The sequence below is a fragment of the Dipodomys merriami genome, unplaced genomic scaffold (assembly GCF_024711535.1).
Source record: "Dipodomys merriami isolate MVZ:Mamm:240054 unplaced genomic scaffold, mDipMer1.0.p SCAF_29, whole genome shotgun sequence".
NCBI classification, from domain to species: domain Eukaryota; kingdom Metazoa; phylum Chordata; class Mammalia; order Rodentia; family Heteromyidae; genus Dipodomys; species Dipodomys merriami.
The window spans coordinates 10,746,305-10,771,622 of NW_027204381.1; the positions used below are offsets into that span (position 1 = coordinate 10,746,305).

The 25,318-nt window shown below is 42.3% G+C and overlaps 2 protein-coding genes across 4 annotated transcripts in view; one reads left to right on the top strand and one right to left on the bottom strand.

Annotated features, from left to right (window-relative positions):
- The window catches only part of Opcml (opioid binding protein/cell adhesion molecule like), a 1,269,678-nt gene extending 1,249,815 nt beyond the window's left edge, over window positions 1-19,863 (top strand). The window contains exon 8 of the mRNA XM_070038351.1: window positions 19,744-19,863. Within this exon, the coding sequence (XP_069894452.1) occupies window positions 19,744-19,748 (5 nt within the window). The 3' untranslated portion in view covers window positions 19,749-19,863. The remainder of the gene's footprint in view (window positions 1-19,743) is intronic.
- The window catches only part of Ntm (neurotrimin), a 1,042,577-nt gene continuing 1,019,694 nt past the window's right edge, over window positions 2,436-25,318 (bottom strand). Inside the window, exons 5-10 of one of the 3 annotated variants that reach the window (XM_070038345.1) lie at window positions 23,909-24,043; window positions 19,870-19,990; window positions 14,811-14,962; window positions 11,784-11,819; window positions 7,466-7,498; window positions 2,436-3,073 (exon numbers count right to left, since the gene is read on the bottom strand). In XM_070038345.1, the coding sequence (XP_069894446.1) occupies window positions 2,973-3,073; window positions 7,466-7,498; window positions 11,784-11,819; window positions 14,811-14,962; window positions 19,870-19,990; window positions 23,909-24,043 (578 nt within the window). In that variant the 3' untranslated portion in view covers window positions 2,436-2,972. The remainder of the gene's footprint in view (window positions 3,074-7,465; window positions 7,499-11,783; window positions 11,820-14,810; window positions 14,963-19,869; window positions 19,991-23,908; window positions 24,044-25,318) is intronic. The other 2 variants (XM_070038346.1, XM_070038347.1) reach the window with 2 other exon arrangements.

Genomic DNA, 25,318 nt, shown 5'->3' on the forward strand with positions numbered 1-25,318 from the left:
GTTGGATCATGCTAGTCTTCTGTGGTTTTCCTACTCTATTTCACTGAGCTCTAATCTGTACCTGAATCCTCCAGGCAATGACTACAGGGGCAGCAGCCACAAGAGAAAAATAAATACATAAAAAACCTCACCTACACTTTAGAATTAAAGACTGAAAGGTTCTCACTTTTATAGTCTTTCCAGAACATGGGGAAGAATAATTCTACAGCAACCCAAATCCATGAGGCCAGGCAAGATATTCTATACCTTCCTTCCAAGTGGTAAGGCAGGTTCAGGGGAGCAGCAGATTGCATAGAATGTCTCAGTTTTGCTAGTGGTGCCAGGGTAAGACAAGACACCTCTCCATTCTTCTACCTCATCTTAGAGGGGTCTGGCTCCTAAAGTCAAAAGTCCAATAGTTCATTTCTATCTCTAAGTGAATCTGCACCAGTACAGGTTAGAATTACTTAACTCTTGTTTTGTATTCCTATCTACCTTTCCTCTTAGTTTTTGACTAGAGGTGAGATTTGGGGATAGGTAACAGTCATACTAGAAGTCAGTCACCAGAATATTGGTGGATGGAATTTGGGATTATTTCAGAAATACTGGGACAAAGAGTGAATCAAGTCATCAGTGATACTCACTAGATACTACATTGGAAATGAACTTTACAACTTGAGGACTCCTCAGGAGGGAGGAAGTAGGAGAAAATGAGGGAGAGGGTAACACTGTTCAAAGAGAAATGTACTCATTACTATACTCATGTAACTGTAACCCCTCTGAACATCACTTTTACAATAAAATTTAAATTAAAAGGAGTAAAAAAAATAAATGCCAGACATCAGGAAACTTCCATTTTGTGTGTGGGGGGAGTGATACTTACACTGAGCTTCCTACCAGGAATCACCAGATATAAAAGCCATGCCTGGGTTTAACCTTTCACCCCAGGAACAGATGAGGTGTTGGGAGCCAGGACCTCTGGAGACACTGAAGATACACAGATAGCTCCCCCCCCCCCCCCGATATCTGCTTCCAGGGCTTCTTTGAAGAAGACAGGGACTGTCTCAGAACACTGTGTCTTCAGATCACTGACCACAGAAAGTTCTTCCCACCCCATAAAGTCTATGATCTCTTCCCTGGTCTCTGATCATCAAACCCCAGACAGTCATCCCCTCCCCCCCCCCACACCCCACACCACTCCCCCCTGCAGAATGAGTAACACAGTAGGTGAAGAGGGACATGGAACACTTTTTAATGTCAAGTCAGAGAACAACCCCTCCCTCCCCTACCCCAATCCCACTTTCCCTCATCACATACATCCAGGACCCCTCCCCGAGACCTCTCTGCTCCTCAGACTTGGAGAGGAGGACAAAAAAAAAACCGGTTTACCTAAAAACTCCATTTTTCTTCTCTTTCATACACACTCACACAAAGGTGAAAAATTAAATAAAATCAACCGAGAGGATTCAATTCTTCAGTGGTCACAAAGGCATCAGGGATTCCCGTAGTGGGCTAAAGCAAGTGGTTACTGGCGGTTTTAGTTGGATTGATTGCTTGCTGTCTGTTAATGCCCCAGGCGAGATGGAGAAGGGAAGCCAGAAGGCTTTTGCCTTAGAGAGCCACACCTGGAAAGATGCTGCGCCTGATTATTCATTGTTGATGTTGTTCTTTTTTTATTTTTCTTCTCTTCACTTTTTATAAATGTCTCTGACAATGTAAAGAACCCAGGAAAATAAAAAAGGCAGGAGCTGATTACACAATTACCAGTAAACTCTATCATCTTGTAGAAGATCAACACACAGCTAACGCCATATACAGCATGCAGTAATGTCTGAGAAAGGACCCTGCTGAGAAACAAAATGGCTAGAACTCTAACAAAAAAAATATATGTATATATATATACTGTATAATATATGCCCTCAAAAGAAGCATAGCCAACAAACCCAAGACACAGTGCAGATCAATTTCCCTTTTCTAAAGAGTATGGGGATAGCATGGAACTGCCTGTGTGAAATGTCGGAATTAGGGGGAATCGGGCGCGCTGGTGTAGTGGTACCTAAACTGGGTGTGTAGTGGTTTCTTTTGTTTGTTTGTTTGTTGGTGAGTCTGCCAGGACCTCACCAGGTATTTAATGCCTGGCACATGATCCGCCAGTTGTAAACCTAGTTGAGAAGTATACTATTCTTTTCATGTTTTAACATGTCTGTTCACCCCTCTCCTGTGTGTGTGTGTGTGTTTTGTTTTAGTTTTTGCCTTATTTTTGCACTAAGTTCTCGACTCATGTGAGAAAATATAATTAATAAAATTAATAATGAATCAGAATCCCTTAGCATCGTGATGTCCATGTCATAAAATGAAAAAAAAAAGATAGAGAGAAAAGTTTAACCATATCTTTTTGTGACTCTTGTTTATGGGATTGTTGTGGCTGCCAGGCTGTCTTTTTTTTCCTTTTTCTTTCTTTTTTTATTTTTATTTTTATATTTCATGACATTTTCCCTGGTGACAGTCTACCAAAGGACCCTCCGCAGTGCATCTGGGACCACGTGTCTCACTCTGCATTTGTCTGTATCCTTAGGAAGGATGGAATTTGGGATGGTGACTTCAGAGTGGTCCACGGGGTGGGGGGGCACTTAGTGGGCAGAATGGCTGAGCCCTTGCCCACCCTGGTGACAGAGAAGTCACTTAATGCAGCTTGTGGGTGGGTCCAAGCCGGGTGTGCATTCTTCCCATTTGGGAAAAGAAAGAAAACTCAGCGGTACCTAAATATCTGCAAGGCGATTTTCAATTTTCTTTTTTTTTTTCCTTTTTAAACTTTTGTGGTTTTTTTTCCTTCCCCCAAAGTATTCTTTGTTCCCCTCCCTCAAATTTCTCTCTTATGAGCGGCGATTCTCCAAAATTTCATTTGATCCTGACTTGTTGCTGTCGCGTGGCCGTGCTGCGGTGTTGGAGATGCGGTGGTGGCAGCTCTACCCAAAGGGGAAGGGGCGCTCACATCAAAATTTGAGGAGAAGGTGTAAGACCAGAAGGGGGAGGAGCCAAACACAGCTTGCCCTCCGTGATGTCCCATTGCTAACCTCGCTGACTGCACCAGGGCCTGTGGAGAGAACACATGGATGGTGAGCTGCTGGCTGTGGAATGGTTGAAGCATCCTCGAGTGGCCTCGAGTGGTGACATCAGACTTGCCTCTGACAAGACATCCATACGCAGAGCATCTGGTGCCCCAGCTCCAGCCCTTTCTCCTGCTCCATGCGTATGCGCTAGGCCCATGGAGAGAACGCTCTTGCAAATAGAGAACAGAAGGCTCAGGTTCAAGTGTCCTGGTGACCATTACTTAACATGCTCAGGCTCTGGTTCAGGGTCAAGTTCAAGAAAGAATTTATTCAATAAAGTTCAATAGAGTTCAATACAGCATGCCCCTTGTGTTGTTTGCCTCAACCTCTGTTCCCTCTGAGCTCTGTCTGCCTTGGATATTCTCTGAACCCTCCAACTGCTCAGCCTGTTGTTCAGGGAAGGATTTGTTGGGGCATTATGATCTATCTCCAAACTGCTACTGCTGCTGCTGCTGCTGCTCTGTCAAACACAGAGGCCATCCTGCCAATCACTGAATCTCAGGGCAGGTGCTGGTTCCACCTGGAGTACTTGGCCTCTTCCTCATCTGGGCAAGGTAACAGCAGATCTGATTCATGTGTATACTTGAAAGGCTCAAAACCAGCCCTTATAGGGTGCACAGGAGACTAAGTAAGGAAATGGAGCCCACCTGTGGAGTGATGGTATTTAGGGATAAACATGGGCTGTGTGCAGACCCTGCCTTGGTGTGAGTCTGTGGGGGAGGGGACATGGTGGAAAAATGGTCCTACAAGGCATAAAGCCTGCAGATACTCTTTGACATGGAGCTAAACACAGGAAGTAGGAGAATTGCAAGATTACAGAAGCTTCCCTAGTCTTAAATGCCATAGCTTATAATGGCCCTTATGACTATAAAAATGTAGTGGTGAATCCTGAACCATACCTAGGTTTGGCTTTCCAGATGGATTTGGTATCAAAACAATAGCACACTTTATCCACTGAACCTATCCTGTTGGCTCCTGTTGCACTGAATTTAATGAAGGTGCTTAAAGCTGGTGGTTACATTTTAAGTCTTCATGGGGAGGGGAACAAGAAACAGAGTAAGAGCCTGTTTTCCTGGTTGGAAGCTCATTATTGGAGTCACTTCTGGTTAAATCAGATCAAAACTCAAGCTGTGTTTCTTCATTCCACATAGGATTACCCTGTCCATTCCTAGGACTTAGCCCTTTGAGGTAAATCTTTGGTATTGGGTCAGTGGGTAAATAACACTCCCCAAGTCTGACTGCAATAAGCCATCCAAACTCATGTCTGCCTGGTATCTGTCTCACAGGATTCTCAAGGTCAAAACCACCTGGTCCCACCCCAAGACCCCAGGGAATGCTGTCCTGCTTTGTGTCCTGCAGGACAATGAACTGTGTGGATAACATAAAGCTGATGGAGTCTTTACAGACACAAGTAACAAAGGAGCATGTTTGAAAGTCCTGAGGATTTACACTTCAACTGCTTTTCACCTGGGATTGTTCAATAATTGGTTATATCGTGGACAATTTAATCTCAGAACTCCACTCACCCCACACTCTGCTTGAACTCAAAGGAGACATAATAGTCCCCAGCACCCTCCAGAGTGACAGATTGTTTCTGTCCTTTGAGGAAGTCCTTTCCTTGTGAGATGCTCCAAGGTCTTCCCATCAAGACCCTGTTGGTGCCTAAGGTTGAAGACTGAAGACACAGGACTCATTTCTTAGTCCTGTGTCTTCCCCACACAAAGTTAGTGATCATAGTCTATTCTCTCTTGTGTGCAGTGCCCAGAACTATTCTCAATGTACCCTGCACACGTGGTGCCTGTGTTCCTAGCAGGACAGAGATCTAAGGACACACAGATCCTTCTCTTGCTGCGTCCCCTCACCCCATAGCTCCTCTTCAGAGCACTCCTACACTCAACTTTGAATCACACTCTATTGATACCATTCCAGTTCACATCTCCCTCTCCTCCCCAGCTTCCTGCCATGGCCAAGACAAGGCCTGATGTTAAGAGATATGAAGAACCAACTCCAAAAACCCAAGAGTGATTTGATATGCCCTCTTTCTCTTCTCCATTCCCTCCTTTCAAGGCCAACCAGAAGGAGAGCTATGAGCCAGGTGTATGGCCCAGTAAGGGTTGACTGGATTGCTATCTAAAAAGAAGGGATGAATGCCTTGTTTCCAGTCTGGGACTCTACAGCTCAGGATGAGACTGTGAGTTGGCAAATGGCCCTACTTGGCATGATGCAATGGAGAACTGAGCTGGCAAAGGGCTCCTAGTGGCATATCACAATATCCTGGTGGCTCTTGGCTCTTACTTGGTCATATGGCTATACCCCTCAGGAGCCTTTGTAGGTCTGTTTGGAGAGTATCGCAGGGAGTCTGTAGGCACAGATCCTAACCACTCTGTGAGAAAACTCTCCTTCCAGAGCATGAAGAAAGCCACAATTTTCTGAGTATATGGACTTGCTTATTTGCGCCACTGTCTAGGAAAGGCTCCTAGAGCCTTTGTTGCTCCTACTGAGACCCAGGGGAAGCTGGTACTCACTGTGCATGGTACAATACAGTCTGTCTTCACCTCTACCCACACACGGACTCCCTTACCTCTCCCCATTGCCCAATCTGTCTGCATGTCCAGAGAGCCTGGCCTGGGCAGAGCTGAACTGATAAAGCAGGAGCAGAGACAGTGGTGCGGTAGTCACCACCCCCTTCCCTACATACACACCCAGAGAAGATAAATCAGCAATGTCATATCTTCCCATTCACAGAGCTTACCCATTCACAAGGTAAGTTGTCCTTAGTTGCCTTACCCCGCGTATTATTTGTCAGGCACATCCCAGGGTGATATTTCTACAATTCCAAATTCTTCACACTGTGAATCAGAGCCCTCTAGCAGTAACAGAAGTGCCTGCCTTCTTGGCAGAGCATGCATCACATCTTGTGAACTGCCTGCTGTTGGGATCCCTCAGTTTCTCCTCCTGCCCCGTATCCTTGGGTGCGTCTTGCTCTGTGCACAGGACACACAAACCAGCATCCTCTACTCATATTTGCTTTCCTTCCCACCCTCATACTGTCATCTAACTCATTCTCATCATCATTCTCATTCTCTGTTCCAGTTTCTGTTCTGGTCTTCAATCATCTCCTTGAAGGAAAAAAATGTCCAAACAAATAAGAACAGAAAAAAAAATAATCCTACTTCCTCTTTTACCTGTTTCTTTTCCCACACACCCTTCTTCCTCTCTCTAACCCTATTCAACAGAAGTTAGGAAATTTCTGGCACTGAGTGAATATCTGCACAGAAGCAAATCCATGAGGACCAGGAAGTCAGATGAATTGCCTGAAATTGGGGAAAGGAACCTATCATAGAGCCCAACAGCACTGAGAAACTGAGGGTGGAAACTGAATGTCAAAGTGCCCAAGTGGCTTGCCCAGGGTCCCTTGGCTTCTCTCTCCAAAACATTTCTCTCTAGCTTACAGCTGCTGCTTTATGAACTTGTGCATCACTATGAAGAGTGGAAAGGTTCCCCCATCCTTGCCCCACCACATCTGGGCACAATCACAGTCACGCAGCTGACCTCCCTAACAATCAATGGTATACAGGAGACACTATGGGATAAGGATCTTTTGGCCAGGCAGGCATGGATCACAGTATGCCAAGAGTAAGTCTCTCTCAGAGCCAGAGTGACAGGGTGACACAGCCACCCAGATGAGGCCTCTGTCCTTCACCCTCATTGGATGCCTTTATTTCTTCTGTCTCATTAGGGAGCTGTGGAGGCTTAAAGAGACTAATTACCAGGACATTTAGGGTCTCAGAGAACCGTGATGAGTGTCAATTATCCATCGGAAACATCTGGCAAGAATGAAAGCCTCAAATAAGACCCATTTTATTCCTGGTCAAGTGACTCACCCAAGAACCTCCCCCTTCCTTCCATTTCCCCTCCCACCCATCGCTTCCCTTCCAACTCCAAGTTAGAGAGAGAAAGAGACTGGGGGTTGGGGGAAGCAAAGGGCACATGCAAGCCCAAGGTCTAAGATGATCATTGCATTAGAGCATCTGTATGTAAGAAGAGAGACAGGCCTGGTGAGGAGAAGCCCAGAGCCCAAGCTATTCTAGGCACTGGCAGGTGCTCATTAGTGCCATTAGCAAAGATGAGTTAGACATTGCACAAGTAGAAGCTATCCAGGGAGGATGTGATGTCCTCAGAAGCTGGGTTAATCTAAATAATCCTTGAGATGTTCAAGGTCAGGCAGAGAGGTGGGGGAGAGAAAGGTCCCTCTGGGTTGCTTTGTAAAAATAGTTTAGAAAAGGAAATCTTCTTGGAAGAAGATGAAGACTTTTACGCCACCCCACCCCAACCCAACCATGGCAGCAGCTACCTGAAAAAATAAATATACCAACCTTTCCAAGGGGTCATGGCTGTAGTTTTCACTTCTAAAAGAAATTAAAAACAAGCCACTGTTAAAGTAGAAAGCAGTCAAGATTACTTGCTTTGCAGTCAGATGATTTTAGGAAATGAATGAGCTCCTGGCCTAAGAGTTCCCCCAGGCCTCTCATGCCTGCTTCTGGTTATCCTGACCAAAGCGTAGAACTCATAGTGAATATCCAGGGCAGCTACAATAAATTGGAGGCCAAGCTAGGGTGTGAATAATAGAGTTGACCACAGACTGAATCCAAGCTAAAATATCTACATAACATTAACATAAGTTGGCCTAGACCTTCGGAGCACAAGGTATCAAGAAAATGCCCATTTTTAGAGAAAGCTTTCTTTCTGTGGTCACCAGATTATCCTTGAATTCATTGAAGTCTGAAGACTCCAAGTATTAAGGTGGCTACCACAACTGGATTTATACCACAGGCATTTGAATGCCAGTACATGCCAGGTTGAAATGGTAAGTTTGACTTACCATTTTAGAAACGCTGATGAGTTTTTCTCTGCCTTTTCCTTTTCCTACTAGCATACCCAATACAAACGCCCAGATGTTAGTCTTTCCTTTGACTAGATTGTGAAAAATGCCCACTTCAATAGGTTTAAGTGCTAGGGGGAAAAAACACAGATCCTCCATTTTTTCTGTAGATAGCAAATATCTTGTCTGGCCTGAGTTTTGTCTGACCTGAGTTTGTGATGATATCTACCCTGCACTTTACTATTTTGCCAAAGGCCTCTGCAGTTGCTCACCAGAGAAATGACATTAAAGCTTTTTTTTGTGTACTGAAGTGGAATCATGGGGATCTATGTGTAAGTTCTTCACCTACAGAAAGGTAATTTAGATAAAAATGCATCCTAAATGCAACTCTGCTATATACCTAGAATCTAATGAATACATACATTCCTGTACATTCAAACTCTACATCTGTTCTTTAAGGCCATTCACAATATGATACCCTCTTGATTTGAGTGGACACAAGCAATGTGGAGAGACCATTGTAAGGATGTAAAGATAATAAGAGGTGATCAATGGTCAGATATTTTGCCATTGAAGGAAGATATTATGTAAAGCCAGGATGGTAGAAAAAAGCCAGTTGTGATGGTGTCATGTAGTTTGTTGTAGTGGGCAAGGATAGTCCCTTAGGATGTTAACGGAATCCTCAGAACCAGCCAAGAAGTTAAGGAGGAGCTGATTCATGAGTCTTCCTCTGCCCACATATCAGGCAACTGGAAAGTGAAAGGACATCTTGAGAGAGACTTGAAGCAATGAGGCATTCTCAGAATGTTTGTCCCCAAACCACAAGCAAGTGAAAGTAAAGCTATTGGGGGAAAGATCCTATAACAATGAGAGTGTTCATTCATAAGGACAGCAGCAGGGCTCCATTTGCACTTCAGACTCTCAGAAAAAGGCAAAAGTTAATGGCACAAGTTCCTGCTTCTAGGTACCAGAAGAAATTTCTATATCGCAAAAATCTGAAAACAGCTGGACCTTGATTGTTCCTATCTAGCTTTTCCCCAGTCTCCAAAACAAACTACTTGAAAGCATCCACAAAGGTAAAGAACAACTTGACACTTTTTTCATGACTTTAGCTAAAACTTATCCTTAGGCTTTTTCCAGGTAGCAGTGTTTCAGCTCTTCCAAGTAACAGAGAGTTTTATTGCCTTCACATATCACACAAGACAGACAAATGAAGGCAAGGTGTTCCTCCCATGCATTCTAAACCTTCATGCTGCATGCCAATCCTTTCCCTTTGCTCTGGCATTGAAAAGAGATGTGCGTATGCTGACATCATCCTCTCCATCATGATGACATGCTGTCATTGGGTAGAGCCTCCAGAAGAACAAACATTATGTGAGCACCAAAAGCCAGTAGTAGCCAGAAGCTCGAATCTTTGAGTGACATCTTGGTTGACAAGAAAAGAAAAATCCTAAAAACTTGACTATTTTTCCTTCAGTAGGAAGGACTTTGACTGAAATTTAACTGATCTCTTAGTGATATATTAACAATAAGCCAGACAGAGTAGAGAAAAGATGGTCAAGAGAAAGAAAAAATTAATGAGAGGATCATAAAAATAAAGGGGGAAGGAAGAAAGAAAGTAAGAGGAGAGACAAAAGGGGGGAAAGCAGGAGGAAGGCAGGGAAGGAGGAAGGATGTATGTTTGTATGGAAGGAGAGTAGGAAGGAAGGAAGGGAAGAAAGGAGGGAGGAAGGACAGATGTATGGAAGGAAAAATAAGGGAAGGAAAGGAGAGAGGAAGGAAGGAATAAAAGGCAGAAATGAAGGGAAAAGGGCAGGAAGGAGGAAGGACAGATGGAAAGAAGATGAGAGGAAGAAAGGAAAGAAGGTAAAAAGGAAGGTGAATGGGAGGAAGAAAGGATAGGGAGGAAAAAATATAAAAAACAATGAAAACAAATGGGTAAAAGATTCCCATATGCAGCATCCAAAGTCTCAACTCAGCTTAAGTCTTTGCTGAATCAAGAAGTGATCATTATTTTTAAGCAAAAACAATACTCCTCCTGGCTGAATCAAATCCAGTCAGCTGGGACTGCTATTTAATTCTACTAGGCAGAGAAGAACAGAGTAAGGATGACTATTCTATTCTTCTAGAAAGAGAGGGGGATATTTCTTTGCATGGTTTGGCTAACATGCTTGCTATAGAAATGCTAACTCTGGATGACTTGATGACTGGCCTAATTAACTATTTTTAATCCTCTGTAGAAAGAACTGATCATCTTTTCAGCCATAGTTGCTTCTCTCTGATACCAAGATTCTACTTTAGCTCTCCATTCTTTAATAAATTGGTTTGATGGTCACTGTGAAGCTCACAGGCATTAATCAGCTAACCTTTCCTAGCTTACTGAGAACATCAAACCTGACTTAAGGCATAGAGGAAAAAAGACAAAGGACCATTGGATGGGAAATAAGCAGTCTGGGAGCTATAAAGCTGGCTGCATGGGCAATACACACACTTGTCGGTGTGGAAGGTTCTTAAGAGATGGCGACACAGCCCTGAGTCCTTATTTATCATTGCGTATGTCCAGTGCTTCCAAATATTAATATGGGAAGGTGACATGCAATCTGTAGTGTTTGCAGAAGAGAAGCAGAGAAATACTTCAAGGGTGGCAAAAAAAATGCTGAGGATGAACAAAATGCTCTTATCGAAATCCTTCTACTCCATCCCAATATTAGGGAGAAAATAGCTTTGAACTTCTCTGTAAGCCGAAGGTTCTCTGTCAGTGTAAAGGAAGCCACATATTCACATGAATCTTCCTTGTGTTTCCGAGATAAAGACGAGCATAATTTGGAAGTACTCCCTGGGAAAACAGGTGGCTCCCTGCTCTTCTGTAATATAACATAGGTAAGAGGGAAACAAAAATAGATGAACAAGGTAAATGTGTTCAGGTACTTAGTCTATCTCCTCTAAAGAAATCCCAGTCGTATGGACAAATCCAGCCACTATCCTGCAGACTGCATGCATCCAACTCTAGAACCTTCCAGGTGTCTACAACTTCTGCTCTGACCATTTTTTTTACACATAGAAGGGTAAAGGGTTGGGCATATCCAGGAGATCAGAATGGAAAGTTGGCAGAGACATCCTTCCACCCAAGTTATTAGTTCACACAAAGGGCAGTAAGTTAGGCCTAGCTCTGTCTCAGCAGGTGCAGCCTTGTTATCCTGTCTCAGGCTAACAGTTCTATGTTCATTTACGTTCATCCTTAAGTTTGCTAATAGCTTTGGTGTGGGATGGCAATCTCTCATCAGATGAGCACACTCAGCTAACTCTCAGCCTGTTTCAAACTGCTACCTGATCTGGGTATACGTTTACATGACTGTAATCACAGCACTCAGGAGGCTGAGATAGGAAAATGTCATGCTCTAATTTGGCCTGGGCTACATATATGGTGAGACTGTCTCACAACACCCAAACAAGCAAACAGATAGACAAAAATTGAAAATCTAATACTGTGTTTCAAATATTCCTTTTTTTGTTTTTTTTTACAATAAAGTACTAAGCGGTAAGAATTGGCTTACTTACTTCCGAAAATGCTTTTATACCGTAGGATGTGTCTTAACTCTAGTCTGTAACATCTCTTCAGTCATTTGTGTTATTATTTTACTAGTGTCATTATTTTAGCTCTATAAACATGTCTCACAATAAGGGATCAGAAACCTAAGTTGAGTCAAAAGTTGAATCTATAATGCACATCAGGGAAAGGGAGGGGGAACATTAGGGAGTTGTGGGATCCAGGGGAGGGGAGAGAAAACATAAAAGCAAGCGGGGATACTGACCTTGCAACAAAGTTGAGCTTGTGGGCTCATTTAGTTCTAAATCAGGTGAGGGACATACAGGAGAGAAAAATGAGAACAAACACATATATTATATACAGTTGCTATATATTTGTCATATATAGTATGTATACTGCCGTTTACAAGTATTTCTGGAGGCATGGATAAAAAAAGGAAGACACAAAAACCCAACATGGCAGGACAAAGTGAAGTGAGAGGAACAGGGAAATGACTTATGTTACGCACTTAGACGAGATGGCTGGGAAGGGAGGGAGCAAACCAGTAATCTGTATGTTTTCCATTGTGGATGGATTCACTCTTAGTTGAACTTGTGCTGAACTGAGGCACAGTTGTGATATCAAAGGAACAAAGCCCCTTTCCAGGTGAAATTTAGCCCTCAACTCCTCATCTGCCTTGTTATACTTCAGGAGACTAAGTTTAGGAATGTCTGATTTCATGGCAATGGTGATCATTGATTGTGATTCACATGATTTCATGATCAGAGGAGCCAGATACACTTGGATCCACCATGTCTCAGGGCTATGACAGATAAAGTCTCAAGTTCATGGAAAACTCTGTGATCCCAGAATCCTATTGGTTTATGATTAGAAGGACCATCCTACTAAGCCACTGACCATGGGAACTTTCTACGCTGAATTTTTCATTTTTCACTGCCTCATGGGAAGACAATGAAGTACATGTATAAGTAGTTCACAAAACAATAATGATTTAACTCTTTCTGTAATGTTACCAGAGACTGAACTTCATCATGAATGTCTATTAATGTTTATTCACATAAAGTTAATCCTGCCCAAGACTATCTGATGACTTTTAGTGAAAAATGACATGAAATTTCCCAAGTAAATTTATATTTGGCAAAAGACCTCAAGGTGGATGGTGATATTCAATAATGAGCTTAGGAAGGACAATAATGACTAGACCTAGACTTAGTTCTAGCTAAAGGGTTGGAAATGCTGGACTTAAAACATTAATAGGGTTCCAATAGTTGCATGGGGGGATCCAAGTGCACTTTTGTAATGGGCTTCTAACAACAGAGGCTACAAAATGGAACCGTTTTCCAGTTGACAACATTTGAAAATGTTGCAAGCTTGAATCTCCCTAGAGACTTCCAAAGGACATCCATGTTGTCATTAACCTGTTCCTGCTAATCTCCCCTGTAAAGGTACTAAACTTTACAATGCACTTTTTAGAGAGCCTTGGACTCCAGAAAGCACGCATGTCCCAAGGGATGCACAGGGTGAATGCATTCCGACCAATAAAAGCAGGTGCACAGAGGGGGAATCAGTTGTAATTGCCACATGTGGTTCTGCTGAAAAGAGCATATTATGACACATGCTTCACTGCTTTTTTTGTCATAAATGCCAGCTATTTCACTCTTGAAATGTCGGCTGCTTCTCCCTATTCTCATTTTGAGATGACTTAAGGAGAAGAGGCCAGGGAATTAGACAGTAGTGATAAACTTGATGGGAAAACCATTTCATGCATCCAACTCCGAGAAGAGAGATCAAAGCAGGAGGAAGAGTTTACAAAACTGGGGTCCCCACTGTAGCCATAGATTGGACGTGGTTTGAGGCTGAAGGGAAAGTCTCAGAGCACCTCAGATTTGCAAGGTAAGGGAGGATGGGCCCATTCCTGTCTAAATCTGGCTTTCTGTGCTTGCAGACAGACACCTGCCAAAACCCAAAGTGGCCTGACAAATGAGAGGAGTACTTGTAACTATTCCTGTGTGGGAAATGCCAGAGAATCAATCACTCTAATCATAGCCCTGCTTGTTTTACGTTGTGGACTCTAAGGTCAAGGGCAGCTTCCCCTTCCCAGCCCTTTCAGATAAAGCTGGGCTTTATCTCCTGCACTGAATTGTAGGCCAGGAGGGTGTGGTTTGGAAAGAGAGATGAAATGATGGAGTATAAACTGATACCTAAGGGTATTTGGCAAGGGAGGTGGAGAGAGAGCCCTTGAGGCTATAGGATTATTTGGGCATTCTCTTACAATCACAAGAATTTATGTTCATATCTGTTGTCTGCTAAATTCCTTTGTTTTCCTTCCCCATCACCTTTAAGAGCATTTCTTACCATTGGGTGAACTGATCTGAAAAATTCCAAACTCACTGAGTGTGGTGTGCTAAGCAGGGATTTGCTCAAAAGGCAACCAGAAATTGATCATGTGGCCTGTGGGGAGACTCTGTGTCCATTAAGGATTAAAGTTGCTGCCAGACTCAAGGAGTCTTGCCTGACTGAAGACAGAGAGGCTCACACACTGGGGTCTAGTTTGTTGCTTGCTTCTGGCACCAGTGTATTTGCCATATATGAAAGAAAGGAAGACAATATTCCTTATGTATACTAGTTCTTCAATAATTTTTTTTAAGAAAGCAATCCATGAATGACTATGTGGCATCTTTCAAGATGGTGGTGTGGATGGACAGATGTCTTAACCAGCCAGATAACATCCATTGACACAAATGGGAAACTGGGAAAATGCTTGTTTTCTCAACTATGTTTCTTTTTCCCACTGAAACGAATATTTTGAAAGATCCCCCACTTCTAAGATGTTACTTTTATGAATACAATTCTATTTCTCTTATATCCCAAAGGCTGGAAGAAGTTTCAGAAAAGGAACAAGCTACACATAGCCAGAGAACAAAGTATTGAATAGTTGGTGCTCTTTGATATTTCATCCAATTATAATTACCAAATCAGTTTAGGAGACATCACCAATGAGGGGGAGGAAAGGTCAATTTTTATCATCCCAAAGTTGTCTTGTCTCGTGTCGGGATACTTTTTAAATTATAGAATGAAATGAATATTTACTTTTCTTTTTCCAGTCCTAATATCTGCTTTCACACCGTCATGAATTTTCTCTTTCTTTCTGTCTTTTCTCTTTTTCTCTCTTCTTGACTGCTTCACTCACTTATAATAACTCCTCCTTCCAGCCTCTCCTCTGGGCCCCTCCCTTTTGGCCACCCTTCTTTGTGACACAGTCTCTCGGAGCCGAGCTTAGTCATATTCTCACCAAATAGCGTGATGCTGGCATTGGTGTGGCCCAACTTGTTGGAAGCCACACAAGTGTAGTTCCCGTAGTCATGTTCAGAGACATTGAAAAAGATGAGCTTTGAGAGGAAAGGTCTGTTTTCCACTTTGACACCTTTCTTTCCTTCAATCAGTCTGAGACAAATAAGAAACAAAACAAAAAGAGAAAAAAGGAGATGGTCAATTTCCCTCATTGAAAAGACACAGAGAGTGGGATTAATTATCTTATTGCTAATCCGTCAGATCTCATCTGGTTCACTCAATGCTACCATATATTTGTATTGGATGACATGGCACTGCCTCCCTCCCTCTCTGTCTCCGTCCCTCCCTCCCTCTCTCTCTCCCTCTCTGTCTCCCTCCCTCCTTCTCTGTCTCCCTCCCTCCCTCCCTCTCTCTCCCTCTCTCTCTCCCTCTCTTTCTCCCCCTCTCTCTGTCTCTCTCTCTCTCTGTATCTAGAGGCAGTCCTGTCAAAGATACCTTACCTTCCTAAACTGACATTTATATTCTCAGAAGGGAGGTGCATCATTTTATCCCTGCTTTGTAAAGCTGTCAGTCATATCACAACAAATATTACATTCCAGTTGTGTGACATTTCAAATAATACCATCCATGCAGTAGATGCTCAAAAGTGTTGATTTTTGATGCTCCTGATAGTGATAATGAAGATGGTGATATTATGATGATAATGATGATGATGATGAAGATGATGATGATGAGAAGGATGACAATCATCACTGAGTGAAAAATTTCAATCTTCAAAGAAGAGAGGGACCTGATGTGTGTGTGTGTGTGTGTGTGTGTGTGTGTGTGTGTGTGTGTGTGTGTGTGTGTGTGTGTGTGTGTGTGTGTGTGGCAGATCTGGAATTTGATTTTTTTTGGGGGGGGGAACAGTAGAGTTTACACTCAGGGCTGAGTGCTGTCACTTAGCTGTTTTACTCAAGGCCAGTGCTCCACCATTTGAGCCAAACCTCCCACTTCTGTTCTTCTGGTGATTAACTGGAGCTAAGAAGCTGATGGACTTTTCTGCTCAGGCTGGCTCTGAACTTCAATCCTCAGATCTCAACCTCCTGACTTTCTAGTATTAGAGAGATGAGCCACCTGTGTCCTGTCATGATTATATGTTAAAGACAATGAACATGATCTCTAAGTTTATGTACTCTAGTATGACATTGTATGGAAGTGTGATTGTACATGTGTCTGGACAAGGGACAGGGTGCCTGCCCTGCAGTACTTGTAAAGCAGCAACCTCACTATTTATCCTGGGTCATAGTATGCAGAGAGGGCAGCTATTTCATCATTGTTGGGATGCTTATATTCAAAAGATTATAGAAGTACGTTATCCACCTTTCAAACTGAGAGTCACTCCTTGGACAGAAGAGAGAGGCAGGCTCTGACTTGAGTTTCCATCTAACATTTGTCTCCAAGGAAATCAACAGATTGATTAAAGGGACTTGATGTGTTTTTCATGATGCAGATTTTCTTCTCTCTAAAGCTCAGGGCAGTGAACTGGCATGCATCCACCATCATCATTGCAGTGTTTCCCTTGTGGAAGCATTGTGGAAGCCCCTTCAGTGGACCAGTGATTACTGATACTCTAGGGGATGCTGTACAGGGCAAAGCCACCATGTCAGCATCAAGAGGCCCCTGGGATCTAGTTATGGGGCTCTATTTGATTTACTCTTTGGACAGTGTTCCTGGGGTGGGGAGGAAGCCTTCACATCAGAATGAAGCTGTGAATTAGATTTTTGAGAAGTCTTACTTGAAGCAGGTTCATGCCTGACAGCTCTGAAACATCTGTAGCTAAACATAGTGTAGGGTGACCAGCAGCACTTTGCAACACTTCACAGCTCCTGGGATGATGCATGGTCCCCTTCTCACGCATTCACACATCCTCCATCCTGTATTGCCACCAAACTTCACTTTCTTAATGAAGCTGTAGACTTTTCAGTGGCTACTGTCCCTGTTGGGTGGGTGTCCCTTACTCTACACAGAATTTCACTTCCTGTCTTCTTGACTGATAATGTATACAGAACAGACAGCAGAGTGGCACTAGTATAAAGTTAAATCTATCTATCTACCCTTTGAGGGAACCTCTTGACCCTACCACCAAGACTGTTCCTGGAATTCTGCTCATTTCAGTACAAGCAGAAGAGGTGTGAGAACTGTCATTCCTAGGCGGGCACAGATGTGTTATACCCCCTGGGAACTATCTAGTAGAGCTTGGCAGGTAAACCAGGTGGTAGATATACAACTGGCTGTGACCAGGACCATAAAGGGGCAGAGATGTCCTAGTCAAGGTGGGAGGAGAGAATATCCCATTCAATGGAGAGCAAAGGAATGGGACCAATATGAGTAGCCAATGGCAAGTGGAGTGATATCAATGGAAAGGGAGCCAGGCACCAGTGGCTCATGCCTGTTAGACTATCTACTCAGAAAACTGAGGTCTGAGGATTGAGGTTTGAAGCCAGCCTGGGCAGGAAAGACCATGACACTTTCATCTAAAATTAATTACTTCCCCATACACACCATACATACAATGCCAGAAGTGGAGCTGGGGTTAAACTGTAGCACCAGCCTTGAATGAAAACGCTAAGGGACATTGCCCAGGCCCTGAGTTCAAGCTCCCGGTGTTGGTGAGTACACATGAACATCAATGGAAAGGGAGAAGCAATCACAGAAAAATCAAAGAGAAGGAAATGAAGTGATTCAGGCTCATACCCAATGCCAGGGTACCAACCCTTCTGCCCTCCTGGGGAAATGTGGGTAAAGATTACAGCCCTTCCTAAGGCCATGGCTTCTGTGCCAAGAGGACATTTCTCCCTTTATTTCAAGAATGGGCATTTTTGCTCAACTTTCCTCCACATGTTTTTTTTTGTTTACTGTTTCAGTTTTTTATTAAAATTATTTTTATTATAAAGATGCTGTACAGAGGGGTTACAGTTACATGAATGAGGTAATGAGTATTTCTTGCTTTTGGCCTATGTTTGTTTCTACTCCCTACACCTGCCATAAAATATATCAGGATAATAGGAATGCAAATGGTTAATTTTCCTTTAGATCTAGATCCCTGTAGCTCCATAATTTTTGTTTTTCTGTTGCTGAAACTTTAAGTCTCATCTGTGTCTAGTATAAAAGAAAAGGGGTGGGAGATAATTGAGAAATTTCTAAAAAAAAATAGAGAAATTTCTGTGTTGTTGAATGGACAAAAGCCAGCTCTATTTCTCCTTTGCTTTTCTCCTTTGCTGCCTCTGCTTTTCCATCCATACAATGGGTAAGATGGATATACCACCCTTTGCTAGAGACTGAAGATGTGTCCTTAGAAATTAAAATTCTGCTGGTTGCCAGTGGCTCATATCTATAGGCTTAGCCATTTGAGGATCACATTTCAAAGCCAACCCAGGCAAGACTCAAGACTCTTACCTCCAATTAACCAGAAAAACTCAAGCAGTGTTGTGTTAGTCAAGAGCAAAAGCAAATCTTAGCGAAAACTCAAGGCCCTACAGTGGAGCTCTAGTACTAGCACAATTCTTTTCACTGGAAAGGGTTATAAGAACACAGCAGATCTTAGGGCTAAGTGACTTAGTTCTAAACAAAATTTAACCATTGACTCCAAACCTGTAATTGCTTTTGATGTTTAAGTGACCAGTTAGCAGAAGAAAAGGAAAATGCACTGAAGCCAGTCCATGTAGAATAGGTAACAATTTGCTCATAACGGGCTGGAATTTCCCTAGTGGTCATGTCAGATTACTTTTTATGTCTTATTCTCTCCTCCGTTTCCCAGTCTCAACCTCTCCTTCCTTCTCCACTTTGTATCTCCAGCAACACCACTGCCATTTTATATGAAAATATTCTGAACACAGACAGCGCTTGCACATTTATTTGTTGTTCATCCACCTTAAAATAGCTCTTTGATAACAGTAATTGCCTTGTTGCCTGGCTGTACAGAGCCACTGACCCTTATGCTGACATGCCTCTTGATAACTCCTTCAAATGATCATCTTCAGTGACTCACAACAAATGTCCCCATGATGGCTGCAACAATGAAAAGGAAAGGGACAGTCCTGACATTTTTTTTCCTACATAGAAAGAACAACCTGGGCACAAAGAGAGAGCTCAGCGGGGTCACAGAGACTCATACAAAGCTACTGATAGTGTTTGGAATAGAGTGGGAGAACCTGCTAGGAGCGGCTAACATAGGAGCTACTCCTTACACTTAGGAATGTGTTAAAAAAAACTACAGCCAGAACACATTTTTATTGTTGGCTGAGAAAAACAACAACAACCCCAACAAAAAACGAACTTCACAGATCTTACAATGCTGCTTTTGGCCTTGATTTTGAGTTTAGATTTCCTGGAAAATGTGTTCCTGATCAAGCTTGTATGTTGATGAATGATGATTCTGCATAGCAACATTAAAAATCGAGCTGAGCTTTGACACAATGGAGACACTTGGACACCCATGTTCATTGATGCACTATTCACTATAGCCAAGTGATACAAATAGCCCAGATGCCCTATAATGAATAGGTATGAATGGTACACACACACACACACACACACACACACACACACACACACACACACACACACACACACAGATATCCGGGGAATATTACAGTCACAATATTCAATGAACATATGTGAAGATGGAACCAGGCAACTTAAGAGGCTGGGTAAAGATAGTAGAGATGGGAGAGAACAATACTAGTTGTGACATTGATCAAGATGCATTGTACTCATAAACTAACATGTTGAATTTAAACCCCTAATACAGTTAATGAGAGTATAAAAATTATCTATGTATCTATGTATCTATGTATCTATCTATCTATCTATCTAATAGATACACTGAGAGATAGAAATCTAGATGAAGTTTATTGTTAAAGGATATGTTTACATATAATTTTCTCCTACAGTCTGAACTTCAGAAGAGGATTTGACGGGAGTCCATTTTCAACACTGTGGTCTGCAATCAGGACCCTGGAAAACATTTCTGCTTCTGGAGTAGAGTATAGAGAGCAATGGAGAAGAAAGGACTTTACCTTTTGTCATCCTTGAACCACTGAAATTCTGCTGAGGGAACAGCCGAGGCCTCACACTGCAGTGTCCCCTTCTGTCCCACAGGGACACCCGTGCCCTTAGCTTCTGAAATGTAGGGTGGATCTGCAGAGAGAAGATGGTCTGAGGCTGATACGTATGGGTCTTAAAATAAAAGTCTTCTTGTTCATGGATTCTGTTTCTTTCTCTCTGCTTCTGTTTACTTGCACTGTCAAATGGCTACCCTAATTGTGCTAGAGAGTAAAAACATTTTCAGTGTTACTCTAAAGAAAAGCTTCTATTTTCTATACTGAGGTGTTAATGACCAACGATTCAGGTTTATTTTCTATGTCAGGTTTTTTGTTTCTCTCTCTCTCTCTCTCTCTCTCTCTCTCTCTCTCTCTCTCTCTGTGGGTGTGGGTATGCCAATACAAGGGCTTGAACTCAGGACTTTACACACTTGCTATTTCTGCTCCAGGTGTCATAGTACTCTAATACTTTAGCCACACTTTCACTTCTGGATTTTTGCTGGTAAATTGGTAACAGTCTCACAGACTTTTCTGCCTGGGTTGACATCAAACCAGGATCCTCAGATCTCAAAGTCCTGACTATCTAGGATGACATGGTCCATTAGTCCCTGGCTCTGTTTAATTTTTTTTTAACTTACATAAGTGGATGCCATTCTATCTAGCCTACATCCCATGGTCTGACAGTCAGAATCTTTTAATCAGCCTTGTGGAGTTTTTGCACATGAGGTTTATGCCAATATATAACCAAAATCTCAGTTATAGAAATTTTGTTCATTGGAAATGCCTAAAGAATATACAGACCAATCATTCTTTTAAGTATTCTAAACATACAACATACCCTTCCATCAAGCAAAACCAAAATTGGCCTATGTAAAGTCTGCACAGGGACACTTTTGGCTAAGTTTTTGCTCAGGATCTGTTACCAAGGTAACTGGAAGACCTGGAAGCAGTCACCTTCCCCTCCTGCTAGGTCACATCCTGGGCCACCTCTGGTCACATGCCTCCCATCTGACCTTAGAAGGGTCCCAGACACTGAGGTCCTGTATGGATCTAGTGTGGCCACACCTTTCCCCCATCAGGCCACACCTCTTCCTTTCTCTGGCCTAGATAAGTCCTGGCCCAGGGGTGGGTCGCCTCCTTCCTTTTCAGCCATGCTTCTTCACCATGTATGGTGGGGGCAGCAGTTTGATAAATAAACTTCTTTTCCTACTTGAAGGGCATGGTGTTCTCTTCATTGGCTACCTAATAAAACCTATCTATTTAATATACCTTACAGCCTACATGGTGTAGTTTCTTGTAAGGTCTTCACCAAAGCACTGTTGGCATTCCAACAGTGTGAATTGGGAGGTATTTAAAAATAGCCACAATAGGCTCACTTTTGTAACCCTAGCTACTCAGGAGGCTAAGACCTGAGGATTGAGGTTCAGAGCCGCTTGGAAAAGAAAGTCTGTGAAACTCATCTCCAATTAACTACCAGAAAACCAGAAGTAGAGCTGTGGCTCAAAGTGGTAGTGTGTTAGACCCTGAGTTCAAGCCCCATGATCAAAAAAAAAAAAAAAAAAGCCACAATAACCTTACTGTTTGGCTGATTTCAGGGATTCCTACCACAATGTCTTAACTGTGTATTTCAAAAAGCTCCATTTGTGGAGACCCCAAAGATAATTTTCTATTTTAGCACCAGGAGCAGCAATATTTCTTAAAAATTAAATTTGGTTTTATTTTATGGACAACATAAATCTCAAAACAAATGATATTTACTCTCTTTGCTTCAGCAGTCAAGGCCAAATTCTGGATGTGACCTCAACATCCTGGTGGTATATATTTCATGTGCTGATTTTCCTGAGCTCTTGCTCTCTTTCCTTAGTATAATTTTCTTTTTTTTTTCTTTTTTTTGGGGGGGTCCAGTCGTGGGCCCTGAACTCTGGACCTGGGCGCTGTCTCTCAGCAATTCAGCTCAAGGCTAGCGCTCTACCACTTGAGCCACAGCGCCACTTCCAGCTTTTTTTCTTTTTGCTTATGTGGTGCTGAGGAATGGAACCCAGGGCCTCAGGCATGCAAGGCAAGCACTCTACCACTGAGCCAACTTCCCAGCCCCCTTAGTATGATTTTCTTTGCTTCCTTTTTCTCTATATTATTATTAAATTTTATTTTCTTCATATGGTTGCATAAGGAGGTTACAATTTTAACATGCCCACTTATGTGTACAATACATTTTAATCAGAGTCACTCCTTTCATTTTATATATATATATATTTTTTTTTTTTTGGGTCAGTGGTGGGGCTTGAACTCTGGGCCAGGCACTGTCCTCAGCTCTTCTGTGAAAGCTAGCACTCTACCACTTCAGCTGCTGCACCACTTCCGGTTTTCTGAGTGGTTTATTGGAGATAAGAATCTCATGGACTTACCTACCCTGGGCTGGCTTTGAACCTCGATCCTCAAATCTCATCCTCCTGAGTAGCTAGGATGACAGGTGTGAGCCACCAGCCCTGGCTCCATTTAAACTTTATTTGTTGGGGGCGGAGGCAGTTACAGGGTTTGAAGTTAGGATGTCATGCTTGCTAGGCAGGTACTCTACCACTTGATCCATACCTCCAGCCCTTTAGGATCATTTTATATTCCTTTACCAATTGTGACAGGTATACACATTTTAGTAGATTAAAAATATGGTAGCATTGTTATACCTATTTCCTTGCTTCTTAACGTGCTTCATATTACCTAGGTTCAAATTGGAATAGAAACCAAAATAACGAATCAATGAGTTTCTAGCTATATAAAATACATTGCCAGCTCCTATTTTGCCCACATTTTGAAGAAGATAAGCTTCTGGTTGCTGGCCTAACACTTAGGTCCTGTTCTATCCTAAGACTTCCTGAAACGTGAACAGCAGAAGAACCTTCAGAATGTGCTTGGGGGGACTCAGTCAACGTGAGAGACAGATGGGAAATTTGAGCAGGATCAGTATTAGAGTTTGCATGGTTAGGAGAAGAAAATGAGGAACCATGGCTGAGGCTGCCAAACATTTGGGCTTCTATATCTCTTAGTAAAACTGAAAATTTGAGGTAACCCTGCAGCACCAGTAAGTTACCTATCTGTATGTATATAAAAATTACCTATATGCACCATGTGTATCAAAAACCTGCAATTTCAAAAGGATTGGATGCGATGAACATACCATATATAAACATTCCAGTCCTTCCTTCATACACTCTAGCACATGGTTTTGTCCCACTATAGAGATATCTGGTCTGGAATTATAAGTCTCTCAATGCATTGTATGAGTAAATTATGGAAAAACTTTGGATTTGATGATGTATTTACATAAGTGATATATTGAAGACCATTTATTGATATCCCACCCTTTGATAATATTAATTAAATTTTTGATATTGCACTAGTTACATCTGGTGTTAAATTGTGTTCAACGACTTGTTTATTTGTTTGTTTGGTTGAGACTAGCATATTGTTACGTAATCCAAGCTGACCATGAACTTAGATTCCTTCTGCCTCATCCTTCCAAGTGTTGGCATGCACCAACATACACAGCTTTCAAATACTTTAAAAAATGTGATGCTGTGACACCTTAAAGTATCAAAAACTTGACTTTAGACTTGCTGCTCCTGGATTAGAAGAGTACAGGCTAAACACCTGTGATTCACACATGTAATCCTAGCTACTCAGGAGGCTGAGATCAGAGGCTCACAGTTCAAAGCCAGCCCAGACAGGAAAATCTGTGAGAGTCTTATCTCCAAGTAACACCAGAAAACTGTAAATGGAGTTGTAGTTCAAAGTTGTAGAGTCATCACCTTGGGCAGAAAAAGCTCAGGGACAGCACCCAGGCCCTAAATTCAAGTCCTAAAACCGACAGGGAACAAAAAATAACAACAACAAAAAAAAGAAAAACAGAGTACAAAAGAATGATGTTACATTATGTTACATTATGTTTTGTCAGCACTTCCTTGGCTGACCAGCTTGCTCCTCAGGGGCATGCAGGGTGGGGGCTGGAGGGACCACTTACAGTTCACGGTGACCTTTACTCTCCGAACCACTGGGGCAGCCACATCGTTGGAGGCACTGCACTCATAGTCCCCTGACTGCTCCCGGGTGATGCCCTGAATTTCCAAGTATTCATCTTCACTCACAAAGCCAACAGCTGTAAGAGAATATCAAAGGCATAAATTCAGAAAGCAAAGTATACAGTGTGTATCTCTGAAGAGAACTGTGCCCCTTGTAAATTCATTCTCAGGAACTTTACAGATTCTCCATCCCCATTTCTCTTGCCCATTCCCCCTTGTCCTTGGGCTCACCATGGACATGCTGCACTGTTTGTGCTCCTAACTGAATTAAGAAAAATGCTCAGAAGACTAACTGGTTTTCTATAAGTGGTTAACAATTTTGGCATTTGCATTTGATCTTAACAAAGCAGTACAGGTCTGGGATCTGAGGTAAGTCCCTTAAATCTGGTTTCAAAGATCTATTTACACTGGCTTGTAAATATATATATATATTCATACTGGCTGCATTCCTGAGCAGGAATCAGTTGGAAATGCCTCACCAGAAGTGACCACACACACACACACACACACACACACACACACACACACACACACACACACACACACACACACACACACACACACACCTCAATATCATTAGAAACACTAAACAAATGCAGCTTTGCTTTAAGATTAGACAGAAAATTGGATAGGCAGAAACCAATTTTCTAAATTGTGATCTGCTAATACTCTTGGCTACAAGATCCTAAAGACAAACCAACAGTAGAATAACACATTTGAAGCGTCATCATCAGCATTGGAAGTCAGAGATGGGCTACAAATCTTATACCATTATTTAACAATCACAAGACTCAATTTATTGGGCATGGACAATCAATCATAAGATCCTTCTATAGACTGAATTCTATGCCTGAGGTATAGCCATGGGACACAAGTCATGGAAAAATTGAGATATTCAAACCTGGAAGGCAGGTTTCAAATTTCTCTCCCATAGCTACTGGATCCTAACTTCCTTGCAAACATAATATAACAAAGCATTATAATATAACATGAGGATGAAAATAATGGCTTACATTCTGGGATTATCCTCTCTTACTTGCTAAATAAGGACAATTAGGATAAGATCTTAACCTTGGATGCAGTTAAGGAAAAAATGGCACCATTAATTGTTCTGGGGTAACAAGTTTAATCTGAGACTGTCTCAAACAACTGAGAATATTTCCCAGGCATAATGTAATTAATAGTCCCAATACCTCACATGACTATTGAGAGTGGCAAACAAAAATACTTACTATACATCACACCTATTGCAACCTGTTCATGTAGTTCTTCATCCTATAATTTTCCTGGAAGGTGGAGGTCAGGGTGGACTGAAACTACATTCACATGGACAGTCCCAGACAGAGCATCAA